This window comes from Eriocheir sinensis, chromosome 43 (genome assembly GCF_024679095.1).
Source record: "Eriocheir sinensis breed Jianghai 21 chromosome 43, ASM2467909v1, whole genome shotgun sequence".
Taxonomy (NCBI): Eukaryota; Metazoa; Arthropoda; class Malacostraca; order Decapoda; family Varunidae; genus Eriocheir; species Eriocheir sinensis.
This window is the reverse complement of record NC_066551.1, coordinates 2,410,001-2,424,007: the sequence shown is the minus strand read 5'-3', so window position 1 is coordinate 2,424,007 and position 14,007 is coordinate 2,410,001. Positions and strand designations below refer to the sequence as shown.

General features: G+C 45.0%; 1 protein-coding gene across 1 annotated transcript in view; it reads right to left on the bottom strand.

Moving 5' to 3' along the window:
* Window positions 1–9,527: 9,527 nt before the first annotated feature.
* The window catches only part of LOC126980200 (papilin-like), a 43,074-nt gene continuing 38,594 nt past the window's right edge, over window positions 9,528–14,007 (bottom strand). The window contains exons 40-45 of the mRNA XM_050829833.1: window positions 13,358–13,491; window positions 12,823–12,979; window positions 11,559–12,056; window positions 10,896–11,051; window positions 9,834–9,947; window positions 9,528–9,718 (exon numbers count right to left, since the gene is read on the bottom strand). Of these exons, the coding sequence (XP_050685790.1) occupies window positions 9,540–9,718; window positions 9,834–9,947; window positions 10,896–11,051; window positions 11,559–12,056; window positions 12,823–12,979; window positions 13,358–13,491 (1,238 nt within the window). The 3' untranslated portion in view covers window positions 9,528–9,539. The remainder of the gene's footprint in view (window positions 9,719–9,833; window positions 9,948–10,895; window positions 11,052–11,558; window positions 12,057–12,822; window positions 12,980–13,357; window positions 13,492–14,007) is intronic.

The following is a 14,007-nucleotide window of genomic DNA, read 5'->3' as shown; positions in this document are numbered from 1 at the left end:
TTATCTTCTTATCATCTCTCTCTCATAACACCTAATCATATTCACCACCTTAAGTATTTATCCCCTCCTTTCACTTTCCTTCCTTCTTCACCTTCCCAGTAATCGCCCTCGACAGGTGTGCTGAGAGCGAGAGAGAGAAATGGAGAGTCACGTGACAAGGCTCGCAGGTGACTTTCAGGGAGGTAACCTAAACAACTCTCCCTCCCTCCCTGCCTTCCCTCCTCCCTCTTGACTCCACCCACCACGCCAACCCTAGGGAGAGAGGGAGGGGAAGAGGAAGGGGGGAGAGGAATGACTGACAACGCCTCTCTCCCTCTCTCCTACTCCCTTTTTTCCTCCTCCTCCCAGCTTGGTAGAATGTAAACACTAATTTTTTTCCTCCTTTCCTTCATTCAGTCTTAGATTTAGGGACGATAAGGCTTTTTTCCCGTTCATGCTCTCTCTCTCTCTCTCTCTCTCTCTCTCTCTCTCTCTCTCTCTCTCTCTCTCTCTCTCTCTCTTATAAAAACTGACCCACAAAAGGAGCGATGACAAAATGTGTATTAGAGGAGAAACGGATCAATTCTTTACGCGAACCCAACCCTGAGCTTTCTTGTAAATGTCACGCACTCGATAGCCTATTCACCGCCACCACCACCACAACCAGTACCACCATCCTCACTATCTCACCTCCCTTTCCTTGCCCCTTCTCAGAATACAAGGACCATAAGAACATCATTTCGTCATACCCTTACTCCTTAACCTTCTTCCTGCATCCCTGGAAAAGCAATGACAGCAGGAATTACATCACTACCACCACCGCCACCTCAACAACTCCCATTTCTCGTCCTCTTCAGAATACAAGGACCATTAGAACATCATTTCCTCATACCCTTACTCCTTAACTTCTTCCTACATCCCTGTTAGACAAATGGAAAATATATGACAACAGGAATTACATCACCACTACCACCAACCTCAGCACCACCTCAACTCCCATCTCTCCACCTCTTCAGAATACATGGACCACTACATCATTTCGTTATACCCTTTCTCCTATACGTTCTTCCTGCATCCCTGTTAGACAAATGGAAAAGATATGACTGCAGAAATTACATCACCACTACCACCACCTCAACAACTCCCATTTCTCGTCCTCTTCAGAATACATGGACCATTACAACATCATTTTTTTGACGTTACTCCTAAACGTTCTTCCTGCATCCCTGTTAGACAAATGGAAAAGCAATGACAGGAGGAATTACATCACCACAACCACCACCTCAACTACCCTTTCTCGTCCCTTTTCAGTCAACATTACATCACCATTTCTTCATATTCTTATCCCTCTAACACTACCAGAGAAATACGAAGGGAGTAACAGCAAGAATCCACCATCAGCAATACCATCACAGCCTCATCAGATCCCTTTCCTGTCCCCTTTCAGTCAACATAACACCATTTCTTCATACTCTTATCCCTCTAACACTACCAGAGAAATACGAAGGGAGTAACAGCAAGAATCCACCATCAGCTATACCATCACAGCCTCATTATCCCCCTTTCCTGTCCTCTTCAGCATACAGGCAACAATAGAGCATAATTTTGTCTTCCCCTCATTTCTAACCCTTCTTATTACAGTCAGACATCAGGGTTATGCAGTGACAGCAAGAACCAACATTTTACCACCACAATGTTACCACTATAACAGCATTCCATATTGTCCCTTTCAGAATTGAGGTAACTGTAAAGCATTTCCCTGTCATATCGTTATTCCTAGCCTTTCCTTCCTCCCTCTGAAACACGTGCAGGCAGTGAATAAAAAAAACATGACTTCCAAACATCACCCCATCCTGTCCCTTTTCAGTATACAGGGAACAATTGAGCATTTTCCCATCCTGACCTTACTCCTGCCCCTTCCCACACCCTGTCAGACCCACGTGCAGGCAGTGAATACAAGAAAACATGACCCCAAAACACCACCTGTCCTGTCCCTTTCAGAATACAGGGAACATTCAAGTATTATCCTGTCCTAACCTAACTCTTGGCCCTCCCTTCCTCCCTGTCAGTCCCACGTGCAGGCGGTGAATGCAAGAACACATGACCCCAAAACACCACCCTATCCTGTCCCTCTCAGAATACAGGGAACATTCCAGTATTATCCTGTCCTAACCTAACTCTTGGCCCTCCCTTCCTCCCTGTCAGTCCCACGTGCAGGCGGTGAATGCGGCAAGATTATACCCCTCGTATGCCTGACAATGCCTGACGAGTCCTTTGCCTGACAGAGACCAACAGATTCTGACAGGGAGTTTACGAGTTGATTTGAGGGTTTGTGAGAAAGACTACGAGGAGGAGGAGGACGATGGGGAAGGGGCAGATTTGAGGAAGAGGAGGAGGAGGATTTGAGCGTGTGTGAGAGGAGGAAAGGGAAGAGGAAGGATTTGCAGGAGTCACACTTTCACCAGTCTTTCAGGGAGGGAGGGATTTTCAAGACATTCACTCCCACGTAAATACTTCCCTTCCCTTACCTTCCCGCCCCTTCCCAGCACACAGGAATCTCTCTCTCTCTCTCTCTCTCTCTCTCTCTCTCTCTCTCTCTCTCTCTCTCTCTGGGCCGGCCACTCCTACGGTCCTTTCCCTAAGCTCCTCCCTCCCCCACCACCCACCACCTCCTCTTCCTCCTCCTCCCTGGCTGGCAATCTCTCTCAGACATTCCAGCTGCCGCGACCAAGTTCCAGAGTTTTTCGTGTATTTCATTAACGTCTTCGCGCGGCACGAAGGAAGGAAGGAGGGAAGAGAGAAAGAGAAGGGGCCGGCAACAGTTCATCACCCCCCCCACACACACACACATGTACACACCCACATGTACACACCCACGCGCTTACAGGAGGTCTACACACACACACACACACACACACGTTGCTGCCATGATGTTATATGTTGAAAGAGTCTTGCGTGGGAGGGAGGGAAGAGGAGGAGGAAGCGGCAGGTGAGAACAGGACAGGTGAGGAGGAGGTAGTGATCAAGCCTCTACCTGTAACATCACCACCTCACCTCAGCTTCCGGTAAACCTATAAAGCAATCCCTCGTTACACTTTGCTCTCGTAACACTCCCAACCCAGTACACAGTTAGAAAAGGAGAAAAACAAGATATGCCTTACCTGTTCTTGAAGTTCAGCGGCCTTAAGACGAGAGGATAACCTTGAGAGGAGACGAACACACACACTCACTCACACACACACACGCACACACACACACGGCTATGTAGAAAGAATCCCACTCTAAATTTACATCATCTCGCGTGCTAGGGGCCCACACGAGAATCCAGCTAGGTGGCAACAGTTCCGTACACCCTCACCACACACGTACAGCTACGCATAAGTTTGGATATGGATCATACGATAACAACACCAACAAAAGTCGACAACGTGGCGGCCTCGACACATACACCTCTCACACACAAGACACAAGTTTGCACTGAGCCCAGAGTGACTCGGGGACCCCCTCTCTCCTGCCTCCACCTGCCACCAGCCTCTCTTCCCAGTACCTACCTGCGCGCGCATGCCGGGATCGACTGCCTTGCATCTCCTATATCTACGTTACTTTTCGTTATTTTTCATCCCCAGACAAGGTTCAGCTCCTCTTGGTGCCTCGGGAATGCTAAAGTGGAGATCTGTCATGCTACTGGGAGGCTATTCGCTCATTCACATCCCTCACCCCCCCCCCGCCCCCCCTCTTCTCCCTCTCCACTTCCTCCTCCTCCTCCTCTCCCGCTGTCTGTGTCCTCATCTCCCATACCTGCGTTGATTTTCTTTATTTTTCACCGCTCGGCAAGGTGTTCAGCTCCCGTAAGTGCCGCAGGAATCCTAAAGTGAGCGCTCGTAGGACCTATAACATCCTGAGACACTCACTCGTATCCCTCGCTCTCTCCCCCTTCATCTCCCGCCCGTGTCTTCATCTCCCATACCTGAGTTGATTTTCTTTACCTTTCAACGTTTTGCCAGGTATCTACGACCCATCAGAGCCTCAATGATCCTAAAATGAACGCTAGGGAGAGTCCTTCGCGCGCGCTCTATCCTTCTTCCTCCTCTCCCGCCCTTGTCTTTATCTCCCATACCGGCGTTAATTTTCTTTATTTTTCAACGCTGCGTCGGTTATCTTGCTCCCATTACGCCTTCAAGAATCCTACAGTGAGCGCTAGGAGTCATTCACATCCTTCGCGTTCTCTCTTCCCCGTTTCCTCCTCTCCTCTCCCATACCGGCGTTAGTTTTCTTTATTTTTCAACGCTGCGTCGGTTATCTTGCTCTCATTAGTACCTCAAGAAATCCTACAGTGAGCGCTAGGAGTCATTCACATCCTTCGCGTTCTCTCTCCCCCGTTTCCTCGTCTCCTCTCCCATACCAGCGTTAAATTTCTTTATTTTTCAACGCTGCGTCCGTTATCTTGCTCCTATTACGCCTTCAAGAATCCTATAGTGAGCGCTAGGAGTCATTCACATCCTTTGCGTTCTCTCTCCCCCGTTTCCTCCTCTCCCATACCGGCGTTAATTTTCTTTATTTTTCAACGCTGCGTCGGTTATCTTGCTCCCATTACGCCTTCAAGAATCCTACAGTGAGCGCTAGGAGTCATTCACATCCCTCGCGTTCTCTCTCCCCCGTTTCCTCCTCTCCTCTCCCATACCGGCGTTAATTTTCTTTATTTTTCAACGCTGCGTCGGTTATCTTGCTCCCATTACGCCTTCAAGAATCCTACAGTGAGCGCTAGGAGTCATTCACATCCTTCGCGTTCTCTCTCCCCCGTTTCCTCCTCTCCTCTCCCATACCGGCGTTAGTTTTCTTTATTTTTCAACGCTGCGTCGGTTATCTTGCTCCCATTACGCCTTCAAGAATCCTATAGTGAGCGCTAGGAGTCATTCACATCCCTCGCGTTCTCTCTCCCCCGTTTCCTCCTCTCCTCTCCCATACCGGCGTTAATTTTCTTTAATTTTCAACGCTGCGTCGGTTATCTTGCTCCCATTACGCCTTCAAGAATCCTATAGTGAGCGCTAGGAGTCATTCACATCCTTTGCGTTCTCTCTCTCCCCTTTCCTCCTCTCCTCTCCCATACCAGCGTTAGTTGTCTTTATTTTTCAACGCTGTGTCAGTTATCTTGCTCCCATTAGTGCCTCAAGAAGCCTAAAGTGAACGATAAGAGTACATAAAATTATCATCCCGAGTCATTCACATCGCCGCGCTCTCTCCCTCCCCCCCCCTCCTCGATCTCTTATCCTCCTTTAATCATCTCCCATATCTGTCACTTCTCTTTACTTTTCAACGCTGCAGGTGCCTCAAGAATACCACAGTGAGCCCTTCATAGTAAGACCAATATAGGAAGTTATCACATCACTCGCTCTTTCTCTTCCGACCGTCTTAATATAAGCTAACACACCTATGATTTTTTTTCTTTGGCAAGGTATTCAGCTCCCTAAAGCACCTCAAGAAACTGGTTCATCACAAGTGTTAAATGACCATATTACTCTCTCCCACTTTCCCTCTATTCTCAAACTTTTCCTATTTTCCTTTCTTTCTATTTTTTGTTTCATCTAACCCTTCCTCTATTTCTTTTTCTTTCTTCTACAACCCGCTCGCCTCATCTCCCTTCCGGTTGCCTTACATCTATATCATTGGTTTCCTTTATCCTTCAAGACTACACAGCATCTATAGCTCTCCACGAGGGCCTCAAGAGTCAGCAGAACACATGGAGGTATATATATATAGGGCAGAACATCTCACGTGGTCTCCCCCTCTCTCTCTCCCCCTTCCTATCTCCATCCTCTGCGCGGGAAGGAAGGAGAGGAAACACGTGACCAACCTCCTCATCCATCTTTAATATAATTGTCCTTTACATGTGCAGAGGCCTGGTTTTGAGCTTATTAGTGTGTATGTGTTCCGGTTACCCTTACACACACGTTTAATCACTCGCTCACTCCATATATAACACGTGGGAAATAGCTGTTCATCACTCGCTCACTCTATATAACACGTGGGAAATAGCTGTTCATCACTCGCTCACTCTATATAACACGTGGGAAATAGCTATGTCCCTCTTGGAGCTTACGTTGAAAATGACTGACCATCCTAATAATGTTACGTGATTCTAGTCTCCACATGCCATCCTCTTAGGGCTTAGCTGTATTAAATTACCGTCACGAACCTTCTCGCGGGATTTCAAGGATTTATATCTCGAACATGAGCGCCACGATGCTATTCTGATCAAGGCTATGCAGTGAGATGCGGATGCTGTGGATAGTGAGATGTGGATGCTGAGGATAGTGAGATGATGCTGAGGTGATGGAGGAGTAATGGGGAACATGAGAGAGGAGGAAGTGAAGAGAAGAAGGAAGAAGAGGCAACAGTAAACTGATAGAAGAGAACAAAAGGAAAACTGAGATTGCAGATGAATGACAAAATAATGTGTTTTGTGATGCTCAGATGGAGAACTTTAGGGTTTTTGTCTGAACATGTGCTAATCTGCTTTCTGTGCCATGGAGAATCAAGACTGAATAAAGGGGTTCACAGGAGCTCCCGCAATACCACCGTCACTCTACAAGAACATGTGCCATTCATCACCAGATTCAGTCACGCTACATTCCCTTGATAATCTTCTTCCCTACCCAACACCACCACCATCACTACCACAGTCACTACTACTACTACCACTACTTTTTTTTTTTTAACAGCAGAGGAGTCCGTTCAAGGGCATAAAAAAGGTAACAAATGTGAAAAAAAGCCCGCTACTCACTGCTCCTATAGAGAGTTAGAGGAGTGGCCAAAAGATAGGTCAACTACTACTACTGTTGTTACTACTACTACTACTACTACCACTACTACTACCACTACCACTACTACTACCACTACTACTACCACTACTACCACTACTACCACCACCACCACCACCACTATGCTAATTTTTGTGAGTGAAAGCTTAAAATATGTCATAGAAATTTAAGCGGTGATCCAAATACCAGATATTAAACAGCTTAGCTTATACAAGAGGTCACAGATTGGTTGGTGCAAGGCCAAGGCCCTTCAAAGCTCTGGGTAGAATTAGATTACTTACTGGGCTGCTGCTTCACAAAGAGGTAACTAAGAACTTGGTAAAGGGATTTGATTATCTTAAGCCTATGTACCTATAGTGGTTTGATTACTTGTATTACTTCATTTTTCTTTGGCTAGGTGGGAAGAATGCGACTCGGTGCTGAGGGTAACTTACATTAGGCTGCAGGGAAGACTTGGAACAGTGTGCTTCACCTCTAAACAGGATATGAAAACCCAGACTCTCAACATGGATTTTCTTTCACATATTTACAAACAGAGAAAAACAATAACAGTTTATTGTTACTCTATAACATATCTTGGCACAAGCTTTCGTTTTTTTATCTCTACCATTATCCTAAAAAATCAGTCTTTTTCTTGCTATGTAATCCCCAAATCTCAATTACTGTTCGCTGTTGTAATGACAATTTTATTGCTGGGAGGGCAGAAGGTGCACCACTGTGTGTTTGGAGATTGCATAACAAGGTTCTATACTAGAGTAAGTCTACCTGGCAAACTAGCTGAGCACCACTGAAGGTCCTGAACTACTGACCGACAGACAGATGGGCAACATTGTGGCAGTGACATGCAGTTTGTTGGGGGAGGCTGAGAGGGCAGAGCCTCCCTCCACACTATCTTAGGTGGTCTCCTGAGCCTGGGGCTGACGTGGCACCATCACCACACAACACATTAACAGCTCACAGGGTCCAGGCACCTCTCGTTTTAGCGGAGCCTAAATGTAGTGCTTTGGGATGAACGCAATGTTGAAAATTTGAGATATTTCTTACTTTACCTATTTTTCTTCTAATTACCCAATCTCAACCCACTGGCTTACCATGCACTCTGAAAGAAAAAATACTGTTTGAATTGAGCAAAACTCATTTTACAGATCCAAAAATACAATCCTTGCTTAAAACGAGAGCTGCCTGCACTTTTTTTATTTAGAAAATGAAGATATTATAAAAATACTTTGCTATGTATAAAGAAAAAGCTAATATACTTATGAAATTTGAAGAAGGCACTCATTCCATTCTTAAATGACCTCTGCCACGCAACACACGGAACACTGGCACCGCACAGTGCTCCCCTCGGCCCTGGCTCCCTCAGGGCAGGCGGCCACACCACCGCCCCAGACACTTTGCTCCTCTACAGGAGACACCAAACATCGCCTGCAGGAAACCTAACACCAGAACACAGTTTATCTGATGTAAGACATCTCAAATTTGTATGAAGTTTACTCTAACTTATTTATGTTTTATTATTTACTAAGACAGTGGTGGGAGAGACATGAACTTGTTTATATTTTTCTCTTATCTTCAATAAATTGAATAAATGTATAATTTACCAATTTGGGTGTAATTCAGGTCAAATGTTTTGTCACTTTTAGCACTGCTCAGGGCTGGCCAAAACACAGCCTCTTATGGCTGATCAATCCTTGCTCTTATTAAAACACTGACTCAAGAAATATGAACCAAACTTTCTTCCTGACGGTCACTAAGCAAGACATTAACAGTGATGGTTCTGAGACACACACAGTGTTTTATGGACATTCCCCACGGTGGTCAGTCCTGTGCAGTGGACTGAGGGCTGGACACAATGAGCCAGGGATGCACAACACACTGCACTGTTATTGCCCTTGGATATTTTTTCTGTAAGCCTGACACAGAAATAAGTAACTAGTAAATAAATGCATGAGGTCTTAAGGTTCTAAGAAAAAGATGAAGAAAAATAAAGTTCTAAAGGCACAGCTTGCCTCAGATGGATATAATAACCATTAAATTAATATTTATTTTTATCCAAATTGCTTTCACCTTACACTACACGTCTGAGAGCAAAATACCCAGCTCAGTGCCTTCCTCTTGTCCTATATAAGCTATCTGTGCATTATGTACATGAGTGTGAGCCGCACAGCACAGCGGAGGATTACTCCACATCCAAAGACTGCTCTTCATGTGCTTGTCAAAAAATCTTCATTTATTGTTTTCTTGAGAAATAATCAATAAATATTAAATACTGGCATATACTGGCTCAGAAGTGCAGCCAGCAAAAATAATACATTCCCTGTGTGTGTGTGTGTGTGTGTGTGTGTGTGTGTGTGTGTGTGTGTGTGTGTGTGTGTGTGTGTGTGTGTGTGTGTGTGTGTGTCATGAAGCTACTTGTGGAGAACAATCCAGACAACACCGGAGCAGTGTCGGCACACACCTGAAGTGTGTCTGCACCATGACTGGCTGAGCCAATGAATAATTTTCCCATGCTAACAGTTAAATAGTAAATCTTACTGATATGTGGAGATTTTTTGGTGAACATGACACAAAAATCAACCTTGAAAGTTTGCTCCATAAACCAATCTTAAACTTTCTGTTCCCCGTCCCCCAAAAAAGTGTTTGAACATTCCCCAAACACATCACGAATAACTGAACTGGATTATTCAAATTTAGACGTAAGATGATTAAAAATATTACCATGAAGTTCTACCTCTTTCCCTTTTATTTCCTCTTCTTCTTGTGGGTGAGGTGAGGGCCTTGTGACGGCAGCTGTCCATCCAGCGTGCAGGAGCGGCAGCAGAACCGGGCGTAGTACTTGTTGGTGCAGTAGTTGGCGCGCACGATGAGCTTGCAGTTGGCAAAGAAGGGATTGTCCGTGCAGGTTGGGTGGACATAGATTCCTGGAAAAAAAGACGGCAAGTGGTACTGACGTTGTAAAACCTAAGAAAAAGAACAAAAAAGAAAGCATTGTCTGTTCAGGTTGGGTGAAAATAGATTCCTGATAAAACTGCTGACCTTTGATGGTGATGACGGTGGAGCTGTCCGCTGTGCCGTATTCATTCTGCACGTGACACTTGTACAGGCCGGAGTCTCCCACCTCTGCGTCGGTGATGACTAGCGTGCTGTCTTCTGCAGGGGGAAAGAATACGTACTTCATATATAGAAAAAGAACAGACACTACCCACCCTTCTTCCTAACAAAATATCTACTTCTTCTTCTTTTCCTATCTTTCACATGGAGTCTTCCTAACAAGATATCTTTTTCTCCTCCTCCCTTTTTTCTACTTCTTCTTTTCCTATCTTTCACATGGAGTCTTCCTAACAAAATATCTTTTTCTCCTCCTCCTTTTTTTCTACTTCTTCTTTTCCTATCTTTCACATGGGGTCTTCCTAACAAAATATCTTCTTCTTCTCCTTCATCTCCTTCTTTTATTCTTCATCTTTTCCTATCTTTCATATGAAGTTGCTGTTCCTGCTTTCTAACTAAGAGTATAAAAATGTGTGCAAATTATTAATCTCTTTAGCATATACAAATATAACATAGGCATAGATTAGACTGCAACACTACAGTAACACACAATACGGAACACATCTTCTTGAACACTATATCCCTAACAAAACATTCTCCCCTACTAACATAATCAGTATTAATCCTAAATACCAAATCCATAACATACTGCCGTTCGCATCACTTCTTTGTCCCTCTACTCTCTCACTTTCTCATCCCTCCTCCACCTTTTAATACATTCATTCCTTACTCGTCCCTTTACTCTTTCATCACTTTCTCATCCCTCGTCCACCTTTTAATACATAACTAATACATGAAAAGCCACCAAACCACCATCACATACTTCCCTTCGCATCACTTCATCCCTCTACTCTCACTTTCTCATCCCTCCTCCACCTTTCATACAACAAACATCATTTAAAGAACTACCAAACCTCCATATGAAGACCGACTTAACATACTGTTAGTCCATCCAACCCCACTAAGGCAAATAAGGAAGCTAAACAAAATGAAGAAGAATCTGTTAGTGTACGGAGTCATCAATGCCTCGCCACCACACACTTAACTCACCTTCTATGGCGTACTTCCTCGAGTCCGTGATCTGGTTGTCTCCCTTGAACCAGGTCGTCACCGGGACCGGGACGCCACGCACCTCACAGGGGATGTGGATGGTGGAGTGTGGCGGGAACTCGGTGCTGTTCAGGCGGATCACTGCACGCAAGGGAACTGACAAGGCAAGGTGGTCACATTTAGCAGAGGTCAACAAGGCAGCTTAATACTATATGCCAAGCGATAGCCACTGGACGCAATGCCTTCTTTAATTATATATAGTCAAGTGCTCATTCATCAGCTGAAAATAGAGTGAGTTATATTAAAGATCTCATAGATTAAAATTCTCTTCCTCATAAAGTTCTCATACTTGTAAAACATCCTTAGAATATCATATTTGAGCAACAGTTTTTGATATAGCAGCAGATCTTTCTTTTAACAACAATAAGTTTACATACAAAGAAGTGTAAATTACAATCTAGACTTTTAAACATTACTCAATAAATTTCTTGTAGTTTTAAGGTGCAGCATCATTCCTCCCCTAACTAATCATGCCAATTAGTCAAAACACAGATTACCAAGAGACAGCTTAGATATTAATTGGCTCAGAGGAGTCCATCGCCATCACTGGGCACATGTTGACAGTCATCAGTGTGAGCAACCAACAAGCATGCAAGGCCTCACCTATGTACTGCCGGGTGGTGGGTGCCAAGGTAGTCCTTTGGCCAGACGGTGAGTGGTAAGCGGGCCAGTACGGCCGCTGGCCAGGCCGAACGGCAGGGAAGAGGGTGGTGAGGGAGGAAAAGGGGGAAGGAGTGGAGGGAGCCTTGGGAGGGTCGAGTATGTATTGAAGGAAGTTCCTATCACCAGCGAGGGTGTCACGGACGGGGCCGAGGGCACGCAGCACAATGGTCTGAGACGTGGCTCTTCCCTGTCCGTTGTACACCTGGCATGTGTACGGCCCAAGGCTCCTCAGGGTGACCAGGCGGAGTGTCAGGGAGCCATCCCTCAGCTGCTCGAAGCGTTGTGAGGAGAGTGGCAGCATGTCCGTGCCGCGCCACCACGTGATGGAGGGGCGCGGCCAGCCCACGGCACGGCAGTACAGCACCATGTTGCCCCCGAGGGAAGCCACTGGGGTCTTGGCATTCCAGGGAACAACAGCAGCTTCCCGAGGCTTGGGATCTGGCATGCATTACAGGTTAGTGAGTGCCGCCGCCACAAGCGCCCGGCCGGCCCAGACTCAGGTTGACCCCAACATGCTGAGTGCACTGCTAAGAATGGTTTAGTGGTCACCGGGATTAATGTCAGAGATCATTCCACCAAGCAAAGACAAGGCCATTAATGTAAAAATATTATATGAAAGATTAAACATGCAGTGATACTTTCCAGGATGCAAATAAACTAAGGTTTCTAGTATTCCATTAGCACCGTCTAAATGATATATTAGTACCAATACCACAGCCAAAATTACACCAGATTAGGTAGTACCATTATATAATGTTCTTGGAATATTTATCAACTTACAATTTACTTCACAAGAAAACAAAAATGTCTTTCCCAATATTTAAAACTTGCAAGCACACACATGTCTGCGTGCAAGTGTAACATTCCAAGAACACAAGAACATTGCTAGTTGAAAAGATGTGAAGTCCAGTCACAGCACCAAGCCGTTACTCAAGGAGGTATTTAGTGCATGTTATGTGGAGAAACTGCCCACTCATTTCCTTGAAGATTAAACATTTAGTTTCTACCCATCAACAAAGGTAACCCCAAGGAGAGATAGTCCAGTTAAGCCACATGCACTACAGAAAAATCACCATTGCTTCCATAACCAAAGCTCTAATTTCCTATCTATCACGATGCAACCATAACACAGGATAGCCCAGTCAGGTCACACGTGCTTCATAGTGTGTCGGGTGAAGCAGTTCCTGAAGTCACCCGTACTCACCAATCACTGTGAGCTGGGCGGTGCGGCGGGCGGGTGAGCCCACGCTGTTGTTGGCCTCACAGGTGTACGTGCCAGTGTCGGTACGCTCAACATTCACCACCTGCAGCGAACCCCCAGGAAGGATTCTGAACCGGCTGGACAGACTCTCAGTGTTGATCTGGAAGGCGAGGAGACAGAGTTACCACAAACATCATCACCATTAATTTTAAACCTGCTTGATTTGCTCTGAAGTAAGTGTGAGTGTGAGTCTGTGAGTAAAAATGTGAGTGTGTGAGTGAAATAAGTGTTGATCAAGAAAATAAAGATGCGAAGTTATCACAATCGTCAACATTAAAAAATCTAAACCTGCTTGATGGGCTCTGAAGTGTGTGTGAGTGTGAAAATGTGAGTGTGACTGTGTGAGTGAAGTAAATGAGTAAAAGAAAACGAATAGGGAGAAATGAGTAGAGAGAAATGAGTGAAGGGAAATAAGTAGAAGAAAATGTCATGGAGACAAAAGTTAAGATAAGGTCAATTGACGTTTACTGAGCCTTACCGTGTATGAGCCGCGGTACCAAGTGATGGAAGGCGCGGGGGAGCCCTGGGCCTTGCAGGTTATCGCCACGACGTCATTCTCCTCCACTGAGACCTCATCATCAAACTCAGTGATGCGCGGGGGCTCTCCGTACTCTGTGGAAAAGGGTGGAACGTGAATGCCAGGCTGAGAATTCATGTAGTTTTTTGGAAGCAAACAGAGAATCCTACAGCTCAGTCTTAAGTGTTGTGAAAATTTCAAATGATTATGGATGCTATGAAATAAAAAGTCTCAAAACAAACATTCTAACATGCGTTCCTTGAATTTACCTCAATTTAAAAGTTCATCCACTTCACCTGCACAAACAGCCTAGTTCACTGCTTACAGGCTGCCCTTGTATACTCACACTGAATACCACTGTGCTTTAACCCATACTTGGCGAATGTGATTTGATGCGAAACAACATGTAGTATAACAGCATTTTACAAGGTCACTTTTTTGGCTACTTTTTACTTTTGTGAGAGCGGTGAGTAGCGGGATTTTATTTATTTATTTATTTATTTATTTTTTACCCTTTTTGTTGCCCTTGAGCCGTATCCTTTGATGTAAAAAAAATCAATAAATAAAATAAATTAAAAAATCCACCTGTGACACTCATGTATGGGCTTAAG